This window comes from Heloderma suspectum, chromosome 1, assembly GCF_057233095.1.
Source record: "Heloderma suspectum isolate Gila_16-S chromosome 1, 16-S_ref, whole genome shotgun sequence".
Classification (NCBI taxonomy): domain Eukaryota; kingdom Metazoa; phylum Chordata; class Lepidosauria; order Squamata; family Helodermatidae; genus Heloderma; species Heloderma suspectum.
In genome coordinates this window covers 14,647,825-14,674,580 of record NC_139458.1, presented here as the reverse complement: position 1 = coordinate 14,674,580, position 26,756 = coordinate 14,647,825, and the positions used below count along the sequence as shown (strand labels likewise).

Genomic DNA, 26,756 nt, shown 5'->3' with positions numbered 1-26,756 from the left:
GGCTTGCGCTGATGGGAGTTGATCTGATTAGGGATGGGTGAATCTCCTCCATTTGATTTTAAAAAATAATAATCTCAAGTTCTTTCCTGTATATGAAGAACTTTTTGAATTTTGGTACATTCTTATGAAAAAATGTACTGAAATGAAATTCTCACTTGTCTGCATCAGCCAAATTCAACAGGTAAAGCTATTCCTAGCATGGAGAGGGCCATGATGTACCTGCCTGCCATATTGAGGATCCTGTGAAATAAAAAGAGGTGGCAACCCTAATTCAGCACTAACATGATTGAATACGCAGGGATACAAACCCAGACTTTTAGAGCAAAACACTCAAACTTTAGGGCCTGGATGGATGGATCTGTCTGTTTCGGTTTCTCTCACATTCATTTTCTATTTTCAGTTCTATTTGCCCCACATATGTATTATTACATTACTATCTATCTATCTATCTATCTAATCTATATATCTCTATATATATCTATATCTCCTGCCTTTTTTTCCTCTTGCAAGGAACCCAAGGGCAAGGCAGCTTACACAGTCCTCTTTCTCCTCTCCCTTTTATCCTCATAACAACCCTGTGAGGTAGATTAGGCTAAGAGTCAGTGATTGGCCCAAAGTCACCCAGTCAACTTCATGGCCAAGTGGGGACTAGAACTTGGATCTCCAAAGTCCCAGTCCAACACACTACCCACTATACTACAATGGCTCTCAGTGTGAGATCATTGCAAATTTTGGTAAATTCTTATAAAAAATGAGTTGAAATGAAATTCTCACCCATCTCTGCATCTGGAGGGCCATAAGTTCCCCACCCCTGATAGATAGATAGATAGATAGATAGATAGATAGATAGATAGATAGATAGATAATTAGCACTAAAATCTTCTGATGCCAGGATAGGTACCAGACCCATATCATACAGCAGGGATACCTATTTAACTCTCAGCATTATGAGATACCCTAAGCATAATCCCCCACACATACGTTACAAGAGTTCTTTATTTTACTTATCATTAGCATTTTCATTCCACTTTCCTAATACTAGGGGTGGCACAGGCTCTCGATTCCATCTGGGAATCCAGCAGAACCCCCCCTGCCCGCACCCCCGAGCTCCACTCGCTGAGTCCCTGCCCTTGCTTGCCCCCTGCCCATGCTTGGCAAGCGGCCTGCTTGCCTGCGCTCTGTGAGTGAGCCACACTCACCCTGGGAGCCTTGTTGAGCTCCGCTGTTGCCATTTCATGAAAAATAAAATGGCAATCGCAGAAATGCGCATATTTGCATATACATGAAGATGTGCATTTTTGCCAATTCGTATATCTGCAAATGCGAATATGTGCATTTTTGCGATCATCATTTTATTTTCCAAAAAATGGTGACCGCGGAGCTTGACGAGGCCGCTGGGGTGAGTCTGGGCAACTTACTGAGTGTGGGAGGGGCTTGAGCATGGTCCAGGGACCAGCAAGTGGGGACAGGGGCTGGATGGGGTCCCGGAGAACCCAGATGGGGGTGGGTTCGCATTTGTTGTTCAGTCGTTCAGTCGTGTCCGACTCTTCGTGACCCCATGGACCATAGCACGCCAGGCCTTCCTGTCCATCGCTATCTAATACATACGTATATCTAGGGATGTATGAGAAATTAATTTCAGTTCCTTGTTGATCAGGATTTACACAGTTTGCACCTTTCAGACTGAACACAGCCCCAGACACAATCCACGGTCGAAGTGCGAACATTTCCAAGCTTGTAATGTGATTCGTGGACCCCAAAAATGTGTTTGACAGCGTACATACGTTTGAAAAATGTGCATGAAAAAATGCATGCTTTTAGGAAATGCACACAAATAAGCTTTAATCAATGGAAGAATGCATACACTTCAAAGATGCACACATTTGGAAAAATATGCACGAAAATATGCATGGATTTCCATGCGAAAAGAAAAAAACAAAGCTCGCAATCTGATACAGACTTGAATTGGAACAAGCTTCAAGACAGAATCTGGAGAACCTACGTGAGCTCAGCTTTTGCTGATTCACACATCCATATGATACGCACATATGACAAGGGAGCTAAAAAATAGAGATGCTGGAGAAATTCGAGATGGACTAAAATGGGCTTGGATTTTTAAGAATCCAACCTGTGGAACCTGCTGTGAGGCTGTGAGGAGTCTGTGAACTTTCAGATCTCTTTTTACTTTCCCGAAATTTATGCAAATTTATTTGTAGGAAAATACGCAAGGATTTACTGAGACTGATAAATGTACACGGGGAAAAGTTGAGTGGAATGGGGGACAATACGCTAAACATTACGTACTAATGTGAATTATGTAAATTGTTGCGAACCCTCTTAGGGAATCATTTGCATATTTTTCTGCATAATGAAAAACATTTCAAATTCATCTGTAAATGGATGCCGGAATGAATGACACTGCACAATCCATGAAACACACAGGGGATGGATTTCACAAAATCCGGACATCCGTACTGACAAAATTATGAAACAATAATTTGGGAGCTAGTGTGGTGTAGTGGTGAGAGTGTTGGATGGGGAGCCTTGAGATCTGGGTTCTAGTCCCCACTCACTTGGCCATGGAAGCTCACTGGGTGACTTTGGGCCAGTCACAGACTCTCAGCCCAACCTACCTCACAGGGTTGTTGTTGTAAGGATAAAATGGAGAGGAGGAAGATTGTGTACACTGCCTTGGGTTCCTTAAGGAGGAAAAAAGGTGGGATATAAATAAATAAATAAATAAATAAATAGTTGCCAGGCAGCAACCTCCTATATGCGAGTTCAGGGATGTGTGAACCATCCCCTGTCCAGGTTCTCCAGGCACCCGCCCATCCCCTGCCCCCACTTGCCAGTCCCTGGACAACACTTGAGCCCCTCCCTTGCTCGTCAAGCTGCCTGCATTCATCCTGGCAGCCTAGTCAAGCTCCATGTTCACCATTTTTTAAAAAAGAAAGTGGAAATTGCAAAAATGTGCATATTTGCATATGGAGATACACACATTCATAAAAATGCGCATTTCCTTGCATACACAAAGATGTGCATTTCTGTGTTTGTCATTTGATTTTTCATAAAATGGCAACAGGGGAGCTTGACGAGGCTGCTGGGATGAGTCTGGGCCGCTTGCTGAGTGGGGTCGGGGTAAGCGGGGGCAGGGGCATGCTGGGCGGGGCTTGGGGTACCTGCGGGGGGGGGGTTCTGCTGGACTTCCTCATGGAATCAGGCGTGCTCAGTACTGCATAGAGACGTCAGAGAATTCTGTCACGGATCTCAGTGAAGCCAAATGCCACTGCATTCGCCCCCCCGAAATCCATGGCAGAACGAAGCCCCCTGCCCTACCACCCTGCAAAAGGCACGTGAAATGGAGCACTTACTTAGTGCTGTTCACGATGCTTTGTGAATGGCGGCTGCAGCTGCAGCCGCCATTCACTTCCCCATTTAGGCCATGATAGGCCACGTAAATACTTACGTAGCCTATCACAGCTAACACAGGGATGCCATTTGCATCCCTGCAGAGGCCGTGCTAGGTTATGGAAGTATTTACGTAGCCTATCATGGCAAAAAAAGGGAAAGCAAATGGCGGCTGCCGTAGCCACCACCATTTGCGTTCCTGTTTTTTTGCCATGATAGGCTATGTAAATATTTATGTAGCCTATCATGGCAAAAAAAGGGAATGTAAATGGTGGCCGCCGTAGCCACCGCCATTTGCGTTCCTGTTTTTTTTGCTGTGATAGGCTATGTAAATATTTACGTAGCCTATCAAGGTAAAAAAACAGGGGTGCAAATGGTATAGCGGCCGCCATTTGCACCCCTGTCTTTCGCCATGATAGGCTAGGTAAATATTTATGTAGCCTATCATGGCCAAAAACATGACCGCAAATGGCGGCCATCGTAGCTGCTGCCATTTGCGTCTGCAGGCTCCAGACGCCTGCGAATGCACCCGGCCGGCGGCTCCACTGAGTTGCTGTGGAGCGGAGCCGGCTCGGTTAGGATTTCAGGGGGAGGGGCGGAGCGCCTCCCCCCCCGCCGTGAATCACCCCTGCAAAAAGGTAAGTGACTTTCGTACATCCCTAGTACCACAGCATGGCATGCTACATGTACTCATGCTCTTTTCCAGTGGCTTGTAAGCTATACTGTTCCTTTCTTTCTGATCCAAGAGCTCATTTTAAAACATTTCTTTTAATCAGTATGTATGTACAACTACAGCAGGGGTTAACAATATTTAATGGTGAACATGGTGACTGTTCCAGTAACCATATCTTCCTTCTCCAGGCAGCAGTGTTAACTTTGCACATTTTGTTAGTGGAGAACTAATTAGGGCCTGGCTGCCGACCGGGGGCGGAAGACGGGTGGGAGCTCTCAGCTTGTTCAGCAAGCCACAGAAATGACTGTGGCATTTGCAGTTAGGGTATCCTGGCACGTTCTCCCTTCCTGTGTGTGGGTTTTTTTTTTAAAAAAAATCATTTGTGCTCATTACCCAGTCAAATGTTTAAAAAGAAAAAAAGAAAGAAAATCATCCAGTGAAAGTTAGATTAATTACTGCGCCTTTTGTTCCCGCTTGCAAAATAAAGCGCTTTGATTATCGAGGCTTTCTCTAATGCCAGACCCAGTCAGTGGGAGCTACGGTCTACCATGGGAGTTGAAGCACCAGCAAAGGCAGAGGTGGCGGCTTTGCAGGGGTGGGGGTGCAGAATAGCTCAATGGTCGAGTATGTGCTTTGCATGCAGACGGTCCCAGGTTCGATCCCTGGCATGTCCACTTCAAAGGACCAGGTCGAAGTAGATGAGAAAGACCTCTGCCTGAGATCCTAGAGAGCTGCTATTAGTCTGACAAAATCAGGCTAGATGGACAAATGAAAGCCAGCATGGTGCAGTGGTTAGAGTTCTGTACTGACACTTGGGAGACCTGGGTTCTAGTAGGGATGTGAGAACTCACCCCTGTCTTGGTTCTCTGGACACCTGCCCAGGCCCTGCCCCCGCTTCCTGGTCCACGGATGGTGCTCGAGCTCCTCTCATGCTCAGCAAGCAGCCCGCACTAACCCTAGCAGCCTCGTCAAGCTCTGTGGTCACCATTTTTTGGGAAAAATAAAATGGCGATTGCAAAAAGGTGCACGTTTTTGTGTGCATGAAAATGCGAATTTTTGCAAATGGACAGATCCACGTATGCAAAAACGTGCATTTTTGTGAAGGCACACATTTGTGTGTGTGCAAAAATATGCACATTTTTGCAATCGCCATTTTATTTCTAAAGAATGGTGACTGCGAAGCTTGACGAGGCCACCGGGGTGAGTGCAGGCCATTCACCAAGCATGGGCAGGGGGCGAGCAGGGGCAGGGGCTCAGTGAGTGGGGCTTGGCAGTGTGGGCAGGGGCGGTTCCACCAGATTCCCGGACTGAATCGGGTGCCCGTGACATCCCTAGGTTCTAGTTCCCACTTGGCCACGAAACTCACTAGGTGACTTTGGGCCAGTCATGTAGCTTTAACCACCCTGAACAACTCAACAACAAACATGGGTTCTCAAGGTGGCTTGTTTGAGAAAAATAAGCCACACTGCACAATTAAGCCACCCTGCCTGGGTTCAGACAACACATTAACCCACGGTTCAACAACAACCCATACTCAACCACTGAGTGTGAGTTGGAGTGTTGCCTGAACCTAGCCTAACTCACAGGGTTGTTAGTGAGGATAAAATGGAGAGGATGACAACCATGTAAGCTGCCTTGGGTTCCTTGGCAGAGGAAAAAAGGTGGGATATAAATGTAATCATAATGTACTGACAAATATGCAGGACAAAAAGAACTTGAGTTCTAAGAGTTCCTTGCAAGAGGGAAAAAAGGTGGGATATAATAGTAGTAGTAGTAGTAGTACGGCAGTGTAAACTTTATTACTAGAGATCTACCAAACCAATTTTGCTCATTTTTTAAAAAACTGAGGCTTCAGTGGTGTAGATGTGCAGAATATTTTGAAACTTTGAAAGAGTTCAAATTCAAGCTTTGGACAGCTTGGGAAGGGAGAAGGGAGAGGGATGAGGCAAAGGGGAGGTTAACGCATATGCCTGACACTGTGCATGTAATGTACCATGTGACACAGTGTAATAATGGTTACTCCTGTGAGGTTTTAGAGTGCTGGGCCAATGACAGGACAGGTACAGAATGTTGGGAAAGGGGCTGAAGAGAAGTTATTTGGTGATAGAGACAGAGGAAGAGAAACTGAAAAGAAAGAGCTGAAAGGATATCTGAGGGAGAACAGACAGAAACTCGAGAGATGAAAACAGATAGACAAACCAAGAAGAAGATGTAAATGGTCTTTTTAAAAAAGAACATCTTTTTTTTTCACCTTGGCTGGTTTATTTGTAGTACATTTAAATGTAGTAGTATTCTCAGACTACTAGCCCCCATGGGAACATGAGATTTGCACTAGTAATAGTAGTCGTAGTCATAGGAGTCATCTCAAGGTATAGGGCAGTTTCCTGCTGTAATCCACAAATTAGGAACAAAGGTATATCTGTGGCAGTAGGAACCAATGGATCCGTCAGTTTCTCTTTTCCCCACATTCTAATTTTTTAAATCTCAAGTTCTTCTGATCCCATCTATAATGAAATTTGAGAATTTTGGTAAATTCTTATAAAAAATGAACTGAAACAAAATTCTCACCTCTCTTCATTGGACAAATTCAATAGGTACAGCTATTCCCAGCATGGAAACAATGATGTTGCATTTGCCTCTGCCATATCACTGTTAAAGATGAGGAGCCTGTCAGAAAAAAAAGAGGTGGCAAGCCTTAATTTAGTGCCACATACATGATTGAATGCACTGGGTTTCAAGCCCAGCCCTTTCGGAGCTAAACTCTTAAAGCCCTGGGCCTGGTTGGATAAATCTGTTGGTTTCTGTTTCGCATACATACAAACTTGTTTAATCTCAGGTTCTTTTTATCTGAAATAGAAAGAAATCTGGAAACATTGGTAAATTCTTATAAAAAATAGGGATGGCGGAGAATTTCTCCATGAATCTTCGGGAGGTCGAGTGCCGATGCATTCGGCCCCCCGAAAGAGTTGGGGAAATTCTCCGCTGGCCCCCTGCCCCCCCGGGATGGGACTTACCTTCGGCGAATGTCCCTCCCGGCGGCGGGTCCCGGCGGCGGTTCGGCGGCAGTTCGGCGAGGGCGGGGGCGGCGGCCGGTCTCCCGATGGGCTGCCGCCACTGCCATTACAAAATAAAAAAGTACAGTAAAAAACAACAACACACACCCGTGATAGGCTACGTGATGATTTATGTAGCCTATGACGGCTAGATTTCCAAAGTCAGCCATGATAGGCTACGTAAATCGTCACGTAGCCTATCACGGGTGACTTTGAAAAAAAAAAGCGTGTATGCAAATGGTGGCGCCCATGGGGCGCCACCATTTGCGTTCCTTATTTTGGCATGTCTAGTCTACGTAAAGATTTACGTAGACTACGGCGAAAATAAGGGAATGCTATTTGTGTTGCCCTTATTTTCACCGTAGTCTATGTAAATCTTTACGTAGACTAGACGTGCCAAAATAAGGAATGCAAATGGCGGCGCCCATGGGGCGCCGCCATTTGCATACGCGCTTTTTTTTCCCCCCAAAGTCACCCGTGATAGGCTACGTGATGATTTACGTAGCCTATCACGGCTGACTTTGGAAATCTAGCTGTGATAGGCTACGCAAATCGTTACGTAGCCTATCTAGGGATGGGAGAGAATTTCTCCCCGAAACTTCGGGGGGCCGAGTGCCAACGCATTCGGTCCTCCGAAGATTGTTCGGGGAGAAATTCTCTGCCCCCCCCCAGGATGGGACTTACCTTTCACTAATGTCGCTCCCGGCGCCAAATAGCGTTGCCCTTATTTTCGCCGTAGTCTACGTAAATCTTTACGTAGACTACAGGGACCAAATAAGGAACGCGAATGGCGGCTCCCTATGGGGACCACCATTTGCGTATGCGCTTTTTTTTAAAAAAGTCACCCGTGATAGGCTACGTGACGATTAACCTAGCTTATCACGGCTGACTTTGCAGATCTAGCCGTGATAGGCTACGTAAATCGTTACGTAGCCTATCACGGGGCTTTTTTTTTTTTTCTTTTGAAGTTCGCGGCCGGGGAGACGGGGCGCTTCTCCCCGGCCTGAGTTTCGGCCGGGCAAGGCGGGAAGCCTCCCTCCTGGTCTGAATTTCGGCCGGGCAAGGCAGGAAGCCTCCCCCCCGGCCTGAACTTCGGGGAGAGAAGCGAAGCGCCTCCCCCCCACTGCGAAGCAAGCTGCGAGACCAGGTAAGTGACTTTCGTACATCCCTAAGCCTATCACGGCTGTGTGTGTTTTCTTTTGTTTTTACTTTTTTTTTCGCGGCCGGGGAGATGGGGTGCTCCTCCCCGGCCTGAATTTCGCTGGCGAGGGATAGGGCGCCTCCCCCCCCGGCCTGAATTTCAGCCAGGCAAGGCGGGGTGCCTCCCCCCCTCGCCTGAACTTCGGGGGGAGAACCAAAGCGCCTCCCCCCACCGCGAAGCAAGCTGCGGGACAAGGTAAGTCCCTTCGTCCATCCCTAATAAAAAATGAAATGAAATGAAATTGTCCCCAATCCAACTCGTGTCTGTATCAGATTGCAAGCTTTGTTTTTTCTTTGTGCATGAAAATCTGTGGGTATTTTTGTGTGCATTTCCCCAAATATGTTCAGAACATGTGTGCCTTTTTGAAATGTATGCAACAGTGTGTGGCAGAGCCTAGCTAGTCCCTTTAGGGCAGGACAGGGAGGTCGGGAAACAAATTCAGACATAGACTTGGATGGGGTAAAGAACTGGCCACAACTTTATTGGTTCAGCTTGGAATAGAGTTGGTGGGGGCATATGGATCTGTTAATTGGACTACCTGCCTGCAGTCTGATCCCTCCATCCTGGCCCGCCTGCCAGGTGCCTCATTGTGGGAGGCAGGAGTCCGAGGCACACCCCACGGTGCAGACCACTGAAGTGAGCCCCTTTCTGCCTCCCTGGGGTGTTGCCTGGATTGCAGCCACACGCTGAGCTGGGTCTTAATGCCACACCAACCCATGGTCCCTTAAGGGGGACCCCCTCTTGAAAGGGAAAACGGGGTGCCCAATCCCCTTCCCCTTCCCAATGGAGCCAGCCCAATGCCTTCCACACCTACAAAGTTGTGACTTAGAATTGAAAGCTTTATAACCACCCTTACAGTTATACTTGTCAGCCAAACAAAACCAAACATCACTGAGTTAATACTCTTGCAACGGGGAAGGTGAAAACATTGCATACTGGTGCCAATCTGTATGCAGGTAAAATTCCTTCCCAGCCCCATTGACTGGTGACTAACCATAATCCATGGCAAGAAATGAGTTACCCTGGAGTGGGTGGGTGGGGAAGTCGGTGACGGCAACGCTGAAGCCATGTGAGAGGCTCTGCTCTTAAAGCCTCTGGTGGACCAGCGGGGGGGAAGTTTTCCCTCCAGTCTGGCAACAATTCCTGCTGAGCCAATTTAACTCCTGATTGGCTCCCACCCCCCACGTGGGAGCATGCTTCGTGCCACTGTCCTGGCTCAGCGCCTGTTAAGGGCTTCTTGGAGGGCTCTCAGTCTAATCTAGTAGCCAAGTCCAGACACAGACAAAGGGATTTTTTTTAAAGCTTTATTCTTCTTTTATAACTTAACAGCTCTACAGGTAGCAACTAGATCTGAGCAGCAGCATCCCTATGCCCTAAGTTAGAACAGTTGGTCCCCATCTGAAAAGCAATTACTGGCAGACCCCTGAATATAAGGACTAGGGAGAATCCCTCCCCTTTTCCTTTGTATCTCTGGGCGCAACCGTCCTTTGAGCGCCAACCGGGCGCTACGCCTCCTTTCCGCGCTCTCCATTTGGCACCGCTCTCTGCGTCTGTGCCGCACATCCAAACAGTCTGCTATCGGTGCTGGGTCACTCCCTGGACTGCTTTCTAATTTAGGAATGTGGGTGGGAGGAAACTCTGTCAGCTGTCGGCCCTGGGAAAAAGGGGCGCGCTCCTCTCCTAGGAACGACTGCTCTTCCTCTGAATTAGAACTACTCTGGGATTCTATGGGCTCAGTGTCCACCCTGACAGCACCCCCCTGCCTGCCCCCCATTGGGACTGCGCACTGCCACTACATTGCTCCCCAAAGAAGCCGGGAGCTGCATTTCCCCTCGTTGATTAAAGCTTGCTTGTGCACATTTTTCAAATGCACGCATTTTGGAACAAACGTTTTTGTTATGCGAATCGCATAGCAAGCTCGGAAATGTGTGGGCTTCCCCTGCATATTGTATCTGGCTCTTTGTTCAGCTAAAGGAGTTGCAAAATGGGTAAATCCTGGTCAAAAACAAATTGAGATGAATATCTCATGCATCCCTAACTGAGTGCTTTAAAAAAGAGTTGTGTCGTGTTAATTGTGTAACTATGTGCCTCTCTTGTTCGCTGGCCTTAACTGATTTTGTGGGAGTTGCTTTCTACCCAGAGCATTTGCCATATAGAGAAAATGTATACTTGGCACATTTAAATAATTTTAGCAGACAGTTGTGAGTTGTACAGAGCCCTAAACCACAAAACCCTTTGTATCGGCTCTCCTGCCCATTGGTTTTTTTTTTTTTTAAATTGTCACTGTTCCCTTTAGAGTTCTTTTCAGCCATTCTAAGATCATTCTAGAAGCTTATCTTAAACTGCCTGGCTGTGTTTAGAAAATGCTGGAGGAAAGGGAAAACAATATTAGAGACACTTCCTTGGGGATTTGAAGCTTTCTTTTCCAGTCTCAAGAGCAACACAGAAGCTGAGGGAAAGCAGTATCCTTTTCATCCTAGATTATTCCCAGTTTTTCCTCCAACTGCCACACATTCATTCATTCATTCATTCATTCAACGAATGAATGAATATTAGGGTGGGCGCTTATCACGGCTGACATCAAGGGTAGGCACGATTGGGCACCTGTCAAGGGGCCACACCCAGCAGGGGCCCATTGACAAGAGTCCCCTGGAAAATGCTTGCAAAAATACATATATATGGGGAAACTGCGTACAAACATGTATATGGATTTTCCAGCAGACTTCTTATTAAAAACCATATTCACAAACTGAGAGAGGAACTGAGATGGAACTCCGTTTGTGCTTGGAAAAGTGTGAACATGACAGAAAGCAAAAGAGAAAGATTTGTCCACTCCTAGCTTCGCCTCACTCCAGTTGAAGACCCTTAACAAAAGTCTCAGTTGTCTAGGAGACTGCCTGTGAAATGGATGCAATGGTATGGCTAGGGATGGCGGAGAATTTCTCCACGAATCTCGGGGAGGCCGAATGCCAATGCATTCGGCCTCCCGAAATTGGTGGTGAAATTCTCCGCCACCCCCCCCCAGGATGGGACTTACCTCCCTCGAATGTCCCTCTCGGCGGCAGGTCCCGGCGGTGGTTCGGTGGCAGTTCGGTGGGGTTTGGTGGCAGTTCGGTAATGGGGGCGGGGGCGGCAGCCGGTCTTCCGACCGGCTGCCGCCGCCGCCATTACAAAGTGAATGTTAAAAACAAACAAACACACACACATGATAGGCTACGTAACGATTTGTGTAGCCTATCAAGGCTAGATTTCCAAAGTCAGCCATGATTGTTCAGTCGTTCAGTCGTGTCCGACTCTTCGTGACCCCATGGACCATAGCACGCCAGGCCTTCCTGTCCTGCGCTCTCTCCCGGAGCGTGCTCAAGTTCATATTCATTGCATCCGTGATGCTATCTAGCCATCTCATCCTCTGCCGTCCCCTTCTCCTTTTGCCTTCAGTCTTTCCCAGCATCAGGGTCTTTTCCAGGGAGTTTTCTCTTCGCATTAGGTGGCCAAAATATTGGAGCTTCAGCTTCATTATCTTTCCTTCCAGTGTGCAGTCAGGGTTGATTTCCTTTAGGATGGACTGATTGGACCTCCTTGCAGTCCAGGGGACTCGTAAGAGTCTTCTCCAGCACCACAGTTCGAAAGCATCAATTCTTCGGCGCTCAGCCTTCCTTATAGTCCAGTTCTCATAGCCATACATTACTACTGGGAAAACCATAGCTTTGATTAGACGGACCTTTGTCGGCAAGGTGATGTCTCTGCTTCTTACTATGCTGTCTAGGTTTGCCATAGCTTTCCTCCCAAGGAGCAAGCGTCTTTTAATTTCATGGCTACAGTCACCATCTGCGGTGATCTTGGAGCCCAAGAAAGTAAAATCTGTCACTGCTTCCATTTCTTCCCCTTCTATATGCCAGGAAGTGATAGGGCCAGATGACATGATCTTAGTTTTTTTAATGTTGTGTTTCAAACCAGCTTTTGCACTCTCCTCTTTCACCCTCAACAAGAGGCTCTTGAGATCCTCTTCGCTTTCTGCCATTAGGGTGGTATCGTCTGCATATCGGAGGTTGTTGATAATTCTCCCGGCAATCTTAATTCCGACCTGTGATTCATCCAACCCGGCATTTTTCATGATGTACTCTGCATATAAGTTAAATAAGCAGGGTGACAATATGTAGCCTTGTCGTACTCCTTTCCCAATTTTGAACCAATCGGTTGTTCCATCTCTGGTTCTTACTGTTGCTTCTTGACCCTCGTACAGGTTTCTCAGGAGACAGGTAAGGTGGTCTGGTACTCCCATCACTTTAAGAATTTGCCACAGTTTGTTGTGATCCACACAATCAAAGGCTTTAGTGTAGTCAATGAAGCAGAAATAGACGTTTTTCTGGAATTCTCTTGCTTTCTCCATGATGCAGCGAATGTTGGCGATTTGATCTCTAGTTCCTCTGCCTCTTCAAAACCCAGCTTGTACTTCCGGTAGTTCTCGGTTCACATACTGCTGAAGCCTAGCTTGTAGGATTTTGAGTATCACCTTGCTGGCATGTGAAATGAGCGCAATGGTGCGGTAGTTTGAACACTCTTTGGCGTTGCCCTTCTTTGGAATTGGAATGTAAACTGACCTTTTCCAGTCTTGTGGCCACTGTTGAGTGTTCCAGATTTCTTGGCATATTGAATGCAGCACTTTAACAGCATCATCTTTTAGGATTTTAAATAGCTCGGCTGGAATATTGTCATCTCCGCTAGCTTTGTTATTACTAATGCTTCCTAAGGCCCACTTGACTTCACTCTCTAGGATGTCCGGCTCAAGTTCAGTGACCACACTATCATGGCTATCAGGGACATTCAGATCTTTCCTGTATAGTTCTTCTGTGTATTCTTGCCACCTCTTCTTAATATCATCTGCTTCTGTTAGGTCCCTGCCTTCTTTGTCCTTTATCATGCCCATCTTTGCACAAAACGTTCCCTTGAGATCTCCAATTTTCTTGAAGAGATCTCTAGTCTTTCCCATTCTGTTGTTTTCCTCAATTTCTTTGCATTGTTCATTTAAGAAGGCCTTCTTGTCTCTCCTTGCTATTCTCTGGAACTCTGCATTCAGTTGGGTATATCTTCCCCTTTCTCCCTTGCTTTTCGCTTCCCTTCTTTCGTGAGCTACTTGTAAAGCCTCATCAGACAGCCACTTGGCTTTCTTGCATTTCTTTTTCTTTGGGACGGATTTCGTTGCTGCCTCCTGAACAATGTTACGGACCTCCGTCCATAGTTCCTCAGGCACTCTGTCTATCAGGTCTAATCCCTGAAATCTATTCCTCACCTCCACTGTATATTCATCAGGGATATGATTTAGGTCATACCTGAACGGTTTAGTGGTTTTCCCGACGTTCTTCAATTTAAGCCGAAATTTTGCAAGAAGCAGCTCATGATCTGAGCCACAGTCAGCTCCAGGTCTTGTTTTTACTGACTGTATGGAGCTTCTCCATCTTTGGCTGCAAAGGACATAATCAATCTGATTTCGATATTGACCATCTGGTGACGTCCATGTGTAGAGTCGCCTCTTGTGCTGTTGGAAAAGAGTGTTTGCTATGATCAGCATGTTCTCTTGGCAAAACTCTATTAGCCTTTGTCCTGCTTCATTTTGTACACCAAGGCCATGCCTGCCTGTTATCCCGGTGATTTCTTGACTTCCTACTTTAGCATTCCAATCCCCTATGATGAAGAGGACATCTTTTTTTGGTGTTAGTTCTAGAAGGTGTTGTAGGCCTTCATAGAACCCATCAACCTCAGCTTCTTCGGCCTCAGTGGTTGGGGCATAGACTTGAATTACTGTGATGTTGAATGGTTTGCCTTGGATTCGTACTGAGATCATTCTATCATTTTTAAGATTGTACCCCAGTACTGCTTTTCCCACCCTTTTGTTGACTATGAGTGCTACTCCATTTCTTCTAAGGGATTCTTGCCCACAATAGCAGATATGATGGTCACCTGAATTAAATTCGCCCATGCCTGTCCATTTTAGTTCGCTGATTCCCAAGATGTCGATGTTCAATCTTGCCATCTCATGTTTGACCACCTCCAGCTTACCTTGATTCATTGATCTGATATTCCAGGTTCCTAAACAATATTGTTCTTTACAGCATCGGATTTTCTTTTCACCGCCAGACACATCCACAGCTGAGTGTCCTTTCGGCTTTGGCCCAGCCGCTTCACTCTTTCTGGCGCTACTTGGAAATACCCTCTGCTCTTCCCCAGTAGCATATTGGACACCTTCCGACCTGAGGGGCTCATCTTCTGGCGTCATCTCTTTTAGCCTTGTGATACGTTCCATGGGGTTTTCTTGGCAAGAATACTGGAGTGGGTTGCCATTTCCTTCTCCAGTGGACCACATTTTGTCAGAACTCTCTGCCATGACCTGTCCGTCTTGGGTGGCCCTGCACGGCATAGCTTATGGCTTCACTGAGTTACGCAAGCCCCTTCGCCACAACAAGGCAGTGATCCATGTTACTGGATCGTAAATCGATCCAGTAACGTAAATCGTTACGTAGCCTATCACAGGTGGCTTTGGAAAAAAAAAATGCAGCGTTGCCCTTATTTTCTCCATAGTCTACGTAAATCTTTATGTAGACTACCCAGGCCCAAATAAGGAACACAAATGGCGCCCATGGGCATCGCCATTTGCGTACGCGCTTTTTTTTTTTCTCTCAAAGTCACCCGTGATAGGCTATGTAACGATTTATGTAGCCTATCACAGCTGACTTTGGAAATCTAGCCATGATAGGCTACGTAAATCGTTACGTAGCCTATCACGTGTGTGTGTGTGTGTGTGTGTTTTTAACATTCACTTTTGTATTTTGCGGCCGGCGAGACAGGGCGCTTCTCCCCGGCCTGAATTTTGGGGGGAGAACCGAAGCGCCTCCCCCCCACCGCGAAGCAAGCTGCGGGACCAGGTAAGTGACTTTCGTACATCCCTAGGTATGGCCTGCTTTACGATATAGGGCAGGGGTGAAACAGAAGTCAATCTATCATAGTAATATTCCCTGTTTCCCCTTAAGAAGGAAGGCAGATTGGGAGTCTACAAAGGCCAGTCTGATATAGATGCACACATTATATGAAATTTTTACAATTCAGTGTGTTGTATCCTTCACTCTCAGTGACTAAGGGGCATTCAATCCTGTGTGCCCCCACCTGTAGATGCATGGCCTAGACCAAGGGTGTTGAGCCTCTTTCAGCCGGAGGGGTAAATTCCATTTCAGTGATGCTGCCAGGGGCTGCATTCCAGTGGTGGACATATTTTATACACCAGCATACTTTAGCTTAAAGCTCTTACTGCCACTAGGCCTGAGGAGAAGTCTTTCAACCTTTTAGAATGGGGAAAAAACTGCACAAAAGCTGGAAAACCAACAAACAACTGGTGGTTGGGAAAAAGGAGTGGTGACAGGGGAAGGAGAGACCCCTGGCCTAGGTGCAGATTTACCTTCTCAGTGACTACTAGGTCTTTGACATAGGTGTGACAAGCAAATCTCCTATATCACCAGTGCGCCCACAGACATCTTTTTGGTGCCTGCCAAGGTGCCCTATCCCTCCCACTTTTTAAAAAAATAACACATTTTCTTACCAGCAGCTGGGATTGCTCTGAAAGAAGTTTCTGTAGGTGATGCAGAGTGTGGGCTCAAAGGAGTAGTTCAGTGTGTTTGGGCTGAGAACCCACCTCTGTCTTGTCCTTAGTCTTTTGGGAAGGTTTCTTGTCCCTTATTTATTTATTTAGTGCATTTCTATCCCACCTTTTTTCCTCTTGCAAGGAACCCAAGGCGGCGTGCATAATCCTCCTCCTCTCCATTTTTTCCTTACAACAACAACCCTGTGAGGGAGGTTAGGCTGAGAGTCTGTGACTGGACCAAAGTCACCCGGTGAGCTTCCATGGCCAAGTGAGTGGGGACTAGAACCTGGATCTCCTGACTCCCAGCCCAACACTCTCACCACTACACCACTGGTCCCTTGCCACACCTCCCAATTGCAGCCACTTTATGGTGGTGCCCATGACAGTGTCTCAAATTGCCAAATGGGCCTGCGGCCCCAAAAACGTTGCCTACCCCTGTCTTAGATCCACCCTGAGCTTCATAGTGGAGCAGAAACTTGAACCCAGGTCAATCCAACTCTAATGCTTGCTCTATCATGCCATTCTGGCCACATGAGAAGTTGACCTCAGGTTCAGTGCCCTTGCCTTTTTAAATGTAAACACAGGCTACATTTCACTGAACTCTTCTGCTCCAGTCTGAGAAGCGAAATGTATTTCCAAACTGAAAAAAGATCAAGCATGGATCCTGTGGCTAGGCCTTTCTTCCTCTATTCTTTAGGGAGGCTGAGCCTCTCTGTTTATGCTCAGCTGGAGGTGGCTTGAGGCTGGCTGTGTGAATAGAACTGTTTGGCTCATAACTTCAGCTAATTACTGAATTCTTCCTGATGGATTTAGCTGGCTTTTAAAAAACCTACACAGTGAAGTTTTTGCCTTCCCAAACTGCTGGAGAACATGATGAAAGTGCCACCATTGTGCCTCCAAAAAGGAACACTGTTTGAAGGGATAACGCCACTTAGATATATGAGCACATCAGAATTTCTCTCTCTCATTCTCCCCACCACCACCCTCTCTCTCTCTTTCAACATGCCAGACCTCTTTATGGCAAGGATTGCAAGAGTTGCTCAGGTTATAGCCTTCTTTTGTAATACTTTACAATGTAATCTTAACTATACTTACTTGGAAGTCAGTCCTACTGAACTCAGTGGGACGTACTTCAGAGTAAGCATGTGTAGGATCAGGGTGTGAGAATCCCAGAAAGGCTAAAGGGTGACGTGTTTAAATGGTGAAATATATAGGATAGGGTTTGAGATGGAGAGCTACTACATGACCATGTCACTGAGTAAACCACCTCACCTCTTGCCAGTCCTCCCCTGTAAGTCTCCACCTCGCTCCTCCATCCTCATTAGCATGGCAAACAAGGATGGAGGGAGCAATCCTATGGCCACTAGACAGCAGCTAGATGGCCATAGGAAATTGTGTTATCCAGGAACTGACATCGGAGCCTGCGCTCCGAGGTCACTTCCCGGAGAACCGACCTCCCCCCACAGCCCTGTCCTCTGTGCTCGCAAGAGGAGCGCAGAGCGGCTGAAAAGGGGTGTGACTGGAGGTGTTCCAGGGCGGGGAGAGCGTAACTGCCTGTATGACACATCCGATGTGTCGTACAGCAGCCTCCTTCCCTGCTCCATCCTCCTGCGGCTACACAGCTGCAATTGACTGTCTAGCCGAAAAAGCAGGGCAGGAGAAGTGCAGAGAGAATGATCCCCTCTGTGCTTCTCCTGCTCTGCTTTGGATAGGTGGTCACCTCCGAGTTCAGAGGTGGCCGCCTATTTGGATAGGATTGCTCCCTTAAGGACATGGAGTTGCCAAGATTATTCTAGTTCTGCCCTTAGGGCACTTCTACCCCCTCAACTAAAACTGGTTTAATAGTCCTGTCTTCAAATGTATGAGACAGTCCCGGCAGAGTTCTCTGAATGCTTTTAAAGAATTCCCCTGAGGAAGGCCATACACAATATAGTGGCCCCAAACACCAGCGTAATCAAACAATAAAACTCTTTTTTCCGCATTTTGAGACTACCTCTCTCTTTTTGTATTGAAGTTGGATGCTTGCCAGCTTTCTTATACTTAAGGCGTCTTTAACACGATTCTCAGCATCTTCACCAAACTTGCAGGTCCCACTATGGCAGTCTAGAATCAATATATGTTTGGAGTATAGATATGGCCTAAATACATTGTGAACAATGAGAACTAGCCTCTTGGCAAAACATTTCAGCAATGAGCCAAGAAGCTTCTGGTCCAAATATTTCCTCTGCTAAGAATTCACCAGGTTGCCTAAGGCAGACTTCTACCTCCTGGCCTCAGTCTCCCATCTGCAGTGGGGTTAATCATACCGATTTGATGTAAGAATTGCTGAGACGATGTCTGTGAAGCGCATTGCACACTGGGAAGCACTGTATGAATGGTGACCTTGCTTATATTGTTTGTCCTTATGTCTGCCTGGACGTTGATACTTTGTACTGCACTCACTGTCAGGTTGTCCCTCTTTCTCCAGGTCCTTTCCATTTGTCCCAAGGACATGAGGGCAGATATCTGTGTGCATCTCAACCGGAAGGTTTTTAACGAACACCCGGCCTTTCGGCTAGCTAGTGATGGCTGCTTGCGAGCCCTTGCAGTGGAGTTCCAGACCATCCACTGCGCTCCGGGAGACCTCATCTACCATGCTGGCGAAAGTGTTGACGCCCTCTGCTTTGTTGTCTCAGGATCTCTAGAAGTTATACAGGATGATGAAGTGGTGGCTATTTTAGGTAAGGTGGTTCCCTTTATCCGCGCCCCCCCCCCGCCTCCACAGTGCACACTCTTTTATTGCATTAGTTGTGAACTGCAAAATGTAATAACCAATGAGTCATGCCAAGAAGGTGGTACTTCCAACAAGGTAATCCCATTCCCTTGTAGTTGGCTGGGCTTATTTCCAGGCCCAGTTCCAGGTTTGTGGAGGGCCATCAGTGGGCCACTATCTGCTGGAGCCTGTCCTCCCCCTGCCACATACTATGGAGTCATGGAGCTTTTCTGAACAAGACATTTATTGTGCACTCATCATTCCCTACTGATGGATGTTTACATGTTCTTTAGATGATATTGCGACCTTCCACTTTCACTTCTGTATTTAAAAATCACTTTTGGGCCTAGGGATGTCGGAGAATTTCTCCATGAATCTCCGGGAGGCCAAATGCCAACGCATTCGGCCCCCTGAAATTGGTGGAGAAACGGTCCCCCCCTGCCCCCCCTGGAATGGGACTTACCTTTGTCGAATGTCCCTGGCGCTGGCGGCTCCCGGCGGCGGTTCGGCAGCGGTTCGGCGGCGGCGGCCAGTCTTCCGACTGGCTGCTGCCGCTGCCATTTCCAAGTAAAACAACAACAACAACAACAAACGTGATAGGCTATGTAAAGATTTACGTAGCCTATCACGGCTAGATTTTCAAAGAACACCGTGATAGGCTACGTAAATCCTTACGTAGCCTATCACGGCTGACTTTGGGGGGAAAAAAGCGCGTACGCAAATGGCGGCGCCCATGGGTGTCGCCATTTGCGTTCCTTATTTGGGCACGTGTAGTCTACGTAAACATTTACGTAGACTACAGCGAAAATAAGGGCAACGCTATTTGCGTTGCCCTTATTTTCGCCGTAGTCTACATAAATCTTTACGTAGACTACCCGTGCCCAAATAAGGAATGCAAATGGCGGCGCCCATGGGCACCGCCATTTGCGTACGCACTTTTTTTCCCCCCCAAAGTCAGCCGTGATAGGCTATGTAAGGATTTAAATCCTTACATAGCCTATCTCGGCTGACTGCAGGGACGCAAACGGCAGCGGCTACAGCCGCCGCCATTTGCATCCCGGCAGGAGATGAGATTCGCGGCCGGAGGGACGGGGCGCCTCCCGCCCAGCCAGAATTTCGGCCGGAGGGACAGGCACCTCCCCCCTGGCCAGAATTTCGGCGGGGAGGGATGGGGCGCCTCCCACCCTGCTCAGAATTTTGGGGGGAGGGACAGAGCTCCTCCCCCCCATTGCGAAGCAAGCTGTGGGATCAGGTAAGGGACTTTTGTCCATTCCTACTTTTGGCAAGTTTCTTTTAGAGTAGGAAAAATGCACAATTATTTGTGAAAGTGAAAGAAAATGCATTTTCCACTTGTGTAATTGCACTGTTCCATTATACCACAGTGCCACCTAGAGGTTATGTAGTGGAAAAGCAGGAAAGGAACTGCTCTTCGTTCTGTGCTCAGATCTCAATTCAGTATCATAGTGGGCCATCCAGTACACATGCAGCATGCAGGCCTGGAGCTTTGCTCAGTGCCCCCCCCAAATGATCTGCATCAGCTATGATGGTGCCACTGGCAGCCCAGCAGCAATAGGCCCCACCAGGGGGCACTAAATATTTTTAAATAAATAAAAATTATGCATAATTCCCAGGAATTTGAGCTGGTCTGAACTGGTGTGAGGAAAGTGGATAGGGAGACATTTTTCTTCCTCTCTCATAGTCCTAGAATCTGGCAGAAGGGTGCACTCATGTCCTGCTTGTGGGTTTTTCATAGGCAACTGCTTGGCCACTGTGTGAACAGAATGCTAGACTAGATGGACCCTTGGTCTGATCCAGCAGGGCTCTTCTTAGGTTCTTATTTTCTTCTGCTATGACTTTCCCCACATCAGATTGTCAGAGATATGCCATCTTTGGATATGTAAGTTCCAGGTAGGGTTGTGGATGTACGAATCCCTTACCTGGCTCCACGCAGGGGCATCTGCGGTGGGGGGGGAGTTGCTCCGTCCCTCCCCCCGGAATCCTCAATGGGGGGGAGGCGCTCCATCCCTCCCCCTGGAATCTTGCCCAGCTGGCTCCACTCTGCTCCACAGCCAAGCTGCGGAGCCGCCAGCCAGCTCCGGCCGCCCGCAGCCAGACATCCGGCCGCTGGGCAGCCCTGCAGGGACTCAAATGGCGGCTGTCGTAGCCGCCTCCATTTGCATCCCTGTATTGAGCTGTGATAGGCTACGTAAATATTTACGTAGCCTATCACGACAGGGGGAAAAACCCCAGTGTACGCAAATGGTGGTAGCCGCCTACATTTGCGTACTCTGGGTTCCCCCCCCCACTGTGATAGGCTACGTAAATACTTATGTAGCCTATCACGGCCTCCACAGGGACTCAAATGGCATCCCTGCATTAGCTGTGATAGGCTACGTAAGTATTTACGTAGCCTATCATGGCTATTGAGAGGAGAAAGCGAATGGCGGCCGCAGGACGGCCACCATTCGCAAAGCAGCGCAGATGAGAGCAGGTAAGTGCTCCGTTTCGTGCGCCTTTTGTGGGGGGGGGTGGCGGGGGCTTCATTCCACGACGGATTTCGGGGGCCCGAATGCACTGGCATTCGGCCTCACCAAGATCCGTCGTGGAATTCTCTGACATCCCTAGTTCCAGGTAGCTACCATACCTAGTAGCTGTCGATCATCCTGTCTCCCCCGCTTTTATCTTATCTTCTCTAAAACTGTTTAAGCTCAGAGGTCATTTGTGCCCTTATAAGTTTATGAAAGCAAATTAAAGGTGAGAGTATGACTAGTTAGAGTTAGAAAAACAGCAGGCACATGATCACTTGAGTGCAGAGAAATTCGATGCTGGTTGCTAGGAATTTAACATAATTTTCCAGCCCTATGGATATTACGCACCAGTGACATTAAAATCAACTAAGAAAAATTAATGAAATAGGTGTTATTTTCCTCCCTGCACTTTTTTTTAATTTGGCAATTAGCTTGAAATGTCGTATACTTGGCTATTGCAACAGATCGCTAATGCTGTAGTAAAGAAGTCTCGTGCAATTCAACAACGTACTCCCTAGGGAAGCATTTCGCATCAGGCACAGAGAAGTTTGTTCTGGAGCCCACCAGGGGTAGAATTAATTAATTCATTCATAGATACAGATGTATCCCACCACCAGTAGGCCTGGCACATTGCAGAACTTCACAGGCAAAAATAGGACTCCGCCATCCCCGCAGCCCCCGGGGACCTTACAATCTAGAACAGAGAATGGGGGAAACAAGACAGAGTCTAGACATTGAGAGTATTCATGCTGACAGTCTTGGCCAGGGATGGTGTCAAGGGTCGGCCTAGCTGGGCACATGCTGAATTCCCACACTCTAGCAAGGGCCCACTAAAAAGGGCCCCTGTGACCTGCTTTTATTTTTTTTAATTTATTTATTTATTTGTTTGTTTGTTCATTAATTAATTAATTAATTTAATTTCTTAGTCACCCATCTGGCCAGTCACCCAGCCACTCTGGGTGATGTACAATGGTACAATTTTAAACAATAAAATTATACATTAAAACATTATTTAAAAATACCCTAACCCACCCCAAATGCCTGCCTGAATAACCAAGTTTTCAGTGTGTGGCGGAAGCTCATCAAAGAAGGGGCATGGCGGAGTTCCCTGGGGGGGGGGAGTTCCACAGAGTGGGGGCCACCACAGAGAAGGCCCTCTCCCTCATCCTCACCAGCCTAGTTGTCCTGGCTGATGGGATGGAGAGAAGGCCCTCCGAGGCTGATCTTGTTGAGCAGCCTGTCTGGTGTTGCTGGAGGCGCTCCTTGAGATAGGCTGGGCCGGAACCGTATAGGGTTTTAAAGGTCAAAACCAACACCTTGAATTTAGCCCGGAAAACAACTAGTAACCTTGTTTTTGAGGATCAAATGGGTGCACACCACCATGACATCATCGGAGAAAGGATATAGATGTGATGAAGGCACGGGAACTGAAGAGCAGTGGGCAACTACCATTGTGTGTTGGCCTTATTTGAATGGGGTAGCGGTGGAAGCTCTTCTTCTTCTTCTTTTAATTTCCTCCCTTGTATTTTGGAGGTTCAGTATTCATTTCATGTACTGAGTGACTTGTGGGAATTTCAGCCTGTCCTGAGTTCAAGGGAAGCAGCTTTAATTACTGGAAGTGCCTTTCATTCTTTTCATCATCATGGGCAAGCCATTCGGAGAATTACTTGTATTTATTGTATAACGCAGAAGTCGATGGAAGGTATAAATCTAGCTCAACAGGAATTGAATGGAAAGAGTCTGACCGAGGACTTTTCCTGATGTTCTTTGGCAGACTATCTAGCAGGAGCGAGCAGTGAGTCATTAATTGTGCCTGCTTTTCTTCCAAACAACATGAAAAATGGTGGGCTGGGCTGGTGGCGGTGGAACGCTTGTGCAAGGTTGGAAGATCATCTCTGCCATTTGAAGATGCAAAGGATTCCCCCTACCCCTGGCCCTGATACCTACAGTGCTTGAGATGCCAAAGCGAAGATCAAATAATGGAGAGCGGTTCTACATGGAGCGGTTCAAGCAGAAAGCATGAGGAATGCATTTATGCAGGAGTGAGAAAACTCTTGTGGGGGGGGCAAATCTGGCCCTCTGGAATTCCCCAGATGGCCCCTCACCTTCCCTTGATCCCACCCCTTTTCTCCAACCACCAGTCGCTTGGTGGTTTCTTGGCTTTTGTACAGTGTTTTCCCCATTCTAAAAGATTGAAATGCCCTTCCTAAGGCTTAGTTACTGCTTTAAGTGCTTTAAGCTGCAACGTACTGGTTTTTGTTATTTTGGCTCTGCCCCCTTTGCCTTTGGCCCTGCCCACCACTGGAATGTGGGCCCCATGACCCTCTCTGAAATGGAATTTGGCCCTCGGGCTGAAAAAGGTTCCCCTTCCCTGCATTAGTGGGAAAGTCAATGCGGAGGCTTTACAATGCTAATTCCTAATTCTTCTCACCCCACAACCCACTCCATAGACTATACTCCAGATATCTTTTTTTCTCCTTTCTCTGAACTGCCTTTCTCAAAAAGATGCCCATTTATGAAGGACCTTTCGTGTATATTGAGTTATGCACTAATTAACTTCATCAGTACTCTGCATGGTAGGTCATAAATATTCCCAATTGTGGATGGGAGAATTGAGGCTAAAAGGGGATAACTCTTCCCAAGGCTAAAGCCAGAGAGCTAAACTGACTTCTTTACTCCACATGTAAGGCTGGAAGATGTAAGGCTGGAAGATGACTTGGATTCCTGCATTGAGCAGGGGGTTGGACTCGATGGCCTTGTAGGCCCCTTCCAACCCTACTATTCTATGGTTTTATGATTCTATGTCAAAGGGTTTTTTTTAAGAAAGGTGAAGCCAAGTGGCATGAGAATGAGGCATAATCATTGACCGTGGTGTGTTATGTATAACCCACTTTTCTCTGCTAAACAGTTTTTGTAGGGATTTGTAGATAGATCTGTGTCAAATGCTCACCCATTTCAGTTCTGGGGACATACGTAATCAGAGGTGGTCATGTGAAGCTGCCTTTTACTGAGTCCATCTAGCCCAGTATTGTCTTTAGTCACTGACTTAACAATATGGCTTGTCAACATCTTCTGCAAAGATCTTTCTCAGCCTTGCTCCTCAAGTTTTGTTTTGTTTTGCTTTTTTAAGACGGAGATGACAGGTACTGAACCTATGACCTTCTGCACACAAAGATGGTCTACCAGTGAACTATGGCCCTTCCCAGAAGTAGTCCTTTGTGTGGGGAGTGAAATATTTCTTGAAAAAAAGTTAATGAATTATATATATTTTTTATATTGATATTATATTTTTTTTCTAGTCCTGCTCACTGCTAGTTGTTTACTGTTGCTTCTGTGCCCTTGCCCCTTCCTGGTGAGGGCTTCTTTCACCTTCCCCAAAATGGTCCCTGCCAGTCATGGATCATTCAATGAATGTGATGAGATCACAATGCTATGTAGCCAATCAGATTTGGCCATGATGCCACTAAGTTAATTTCAAGTAAAAGTGATGCTCTGTGGTCTGGCCACATGAGTGGTCCAAACCAATCAGGGATCCTGCACTGAACATGATGACATTACTGAGGGCAAAGCATTTTTTGTCCACTACAGCAATCCTTGAAAAATTGCTAAAAAGGGGCACCATTTAATGACAAAAAATATTCATGAAACTTTCCCTCTGCTTTCACCTCCCTATCTGTAGTGTCTCAAAACTCATAATGAAAACTGGCAACTACTGCAGAACAAAAGAAATGTATGTGCTTTTGTATCAAGGACAATGGTGTCCCTATTACAGTACTTTCATCTCTCTTAAAAACTACTGTTGTTCTCCATACCACTTCTCTATTAATATTAACTCCATTCTCTAAACCACATTGGTTTAGTTGGGTATTCCCATTATTGGCAGAGCATTCGCAATGAGAGGTCTGTGTCTTCCATACCTGTGATACTATCACTCACCTTTGAACCAAAACAGGACACACAGGCTAAAGAGTGAGTCTTGTCTCTAAAACCCTCCTAGCTGTTGCCTGTGTTCAATGGAGGCTGGTGGCTCGTATATCAGTGGGGCAGTGAATCTGCTCTAGGTTGCAATCAGAACCAGTCAGAACTCTAAAGGAGCTATCCAAGGTGCTGGACCCATTTGGGGGATAGAGTTCAGTACTTCATATAGCTCCTTTAGAGTTCTGATTGGTTGAGACTGAAATCCCGAGCAGATTCACTGCCCCACTGACATAGGAGCCACCAGCCCTCACTGCCTGTGTTACAATGATGTCACAGAATGCTTGCTGGCATACTGGAGATTGAGGAGGGTCAGCCATAGAATGCTGGGGAATACTGCAGTTTTTGTGAGGGGAGAGGAACATTAGACGTATTTAGAGGACAAACCTCACCCAGAACGTGGGGATAGAAAGGGCTGGGTGCTGCTGGTGGAAAGAAAATGGAGCAGAAAAGGAACTGGGACTCTATGATGCTGTTTCCTAGGGAGCCAAGGGGGTTGGATGCCAAGTATGCTGAGGTATGGATGGCATGATTTCACATGTACTGGTCATCTTAAATCTCTTAAAAATAAGCTTTCTTCTAGCGTAAGTCTTGCTTTTTCTTTGTTTAACATTGTTTGGGGCTTTGCTATTTTGCACACATTTTCTGAAACTAAAGTGCCCAGCTGTTTGTGCAACAAGATCTACAGAAATGAACATAAGGAGTAAATAACTCATACTGAGATCTGTAGGATGGAGGCTTCTTTAATGACAGAAAGTCAATGCACCATTCAGATCTCTTCTTCAGTATTTTATTTCCCCAAGAAGACCACCTCCTCCTTCCCCATTAAATGGTTGCTGGTCTAATATCTGGATATCTAAGGGAACACCTGTCTTGTTGTGAACCTGCCCGGTGTTTGACATCTGCAGGAGAGGAAGACAGTAAATGAGAACGGGAGCAAGCCGAACCGAGTTTTGAGGTGAAGTTTGGAGAATGTCAGCAAGCTCAAATATCCCTGGTTCTCCCACCCCTACCTTATATTGAGCCAGATGATTGGTCCTTGTAGCTCAGTATTGTCTACACTGATTGGCAGCCACTCTCCAGGGTTTTGAGGAGAACAATATATTTCATTTGCTGTTACTGACAGCTTTCTAAAGAGAATGCCAGCTGAGCCAATGGTTAACTACCTTGCTCCTTGCAAAGTCAGTCAGGTCTAGCAGATAAAAGGTTGTTCTTGACCTTTGAACCATCTCCAGACCTACTTGGAGATGCTGGGGATTGAACCTAGGACCTCCAGCATGCAAAGCAGGTGATCTGCCGCTCAACAATGGCTCTTTCCCCAGCTTGGTGGTGGTGGTTGTGGTGGTGGTGGTGTGTGTGTGTGTGTGTGTGTGAACTGATGCACAACAGCCAGAACCTACATACAAGGCATCCAATATGCTTAAAGTCAGTAGAGGCTGGGAGCTCCAATGTCAGTGGGACAGTGAATCTGCTCTGGGGTTCAGCCAGAACCAGTCAGAGTTGTGGTCAACTTGAAAGGTTGTCACAGAGAGGAAG

General features: G+C 46.9%; 1 protein-coding gene across 1 annotated transcript in view; it reads left to right on the top strand.

Moving 5' to 3' along the window:
- The window catches only part of KCNH5 (potassium voltage-gated channel subfamily H member 5), a 322,321-nt gene that overhangs the window by 231,186 nt on the left and 64,379 nt on the right, over positions 1–26,756 (top strand). Inside the window, exon 9 of the mRNA XM_084836675.1 lies at positions 18,433–18,685. Within this exon, the coding sequence (XP_084692801.1) occupies positions 18,433–18,685 (253 nt within the window). The remainder of the gene's footprint in view (positions 1–18,432; positions 18,686–26,756) is intronic.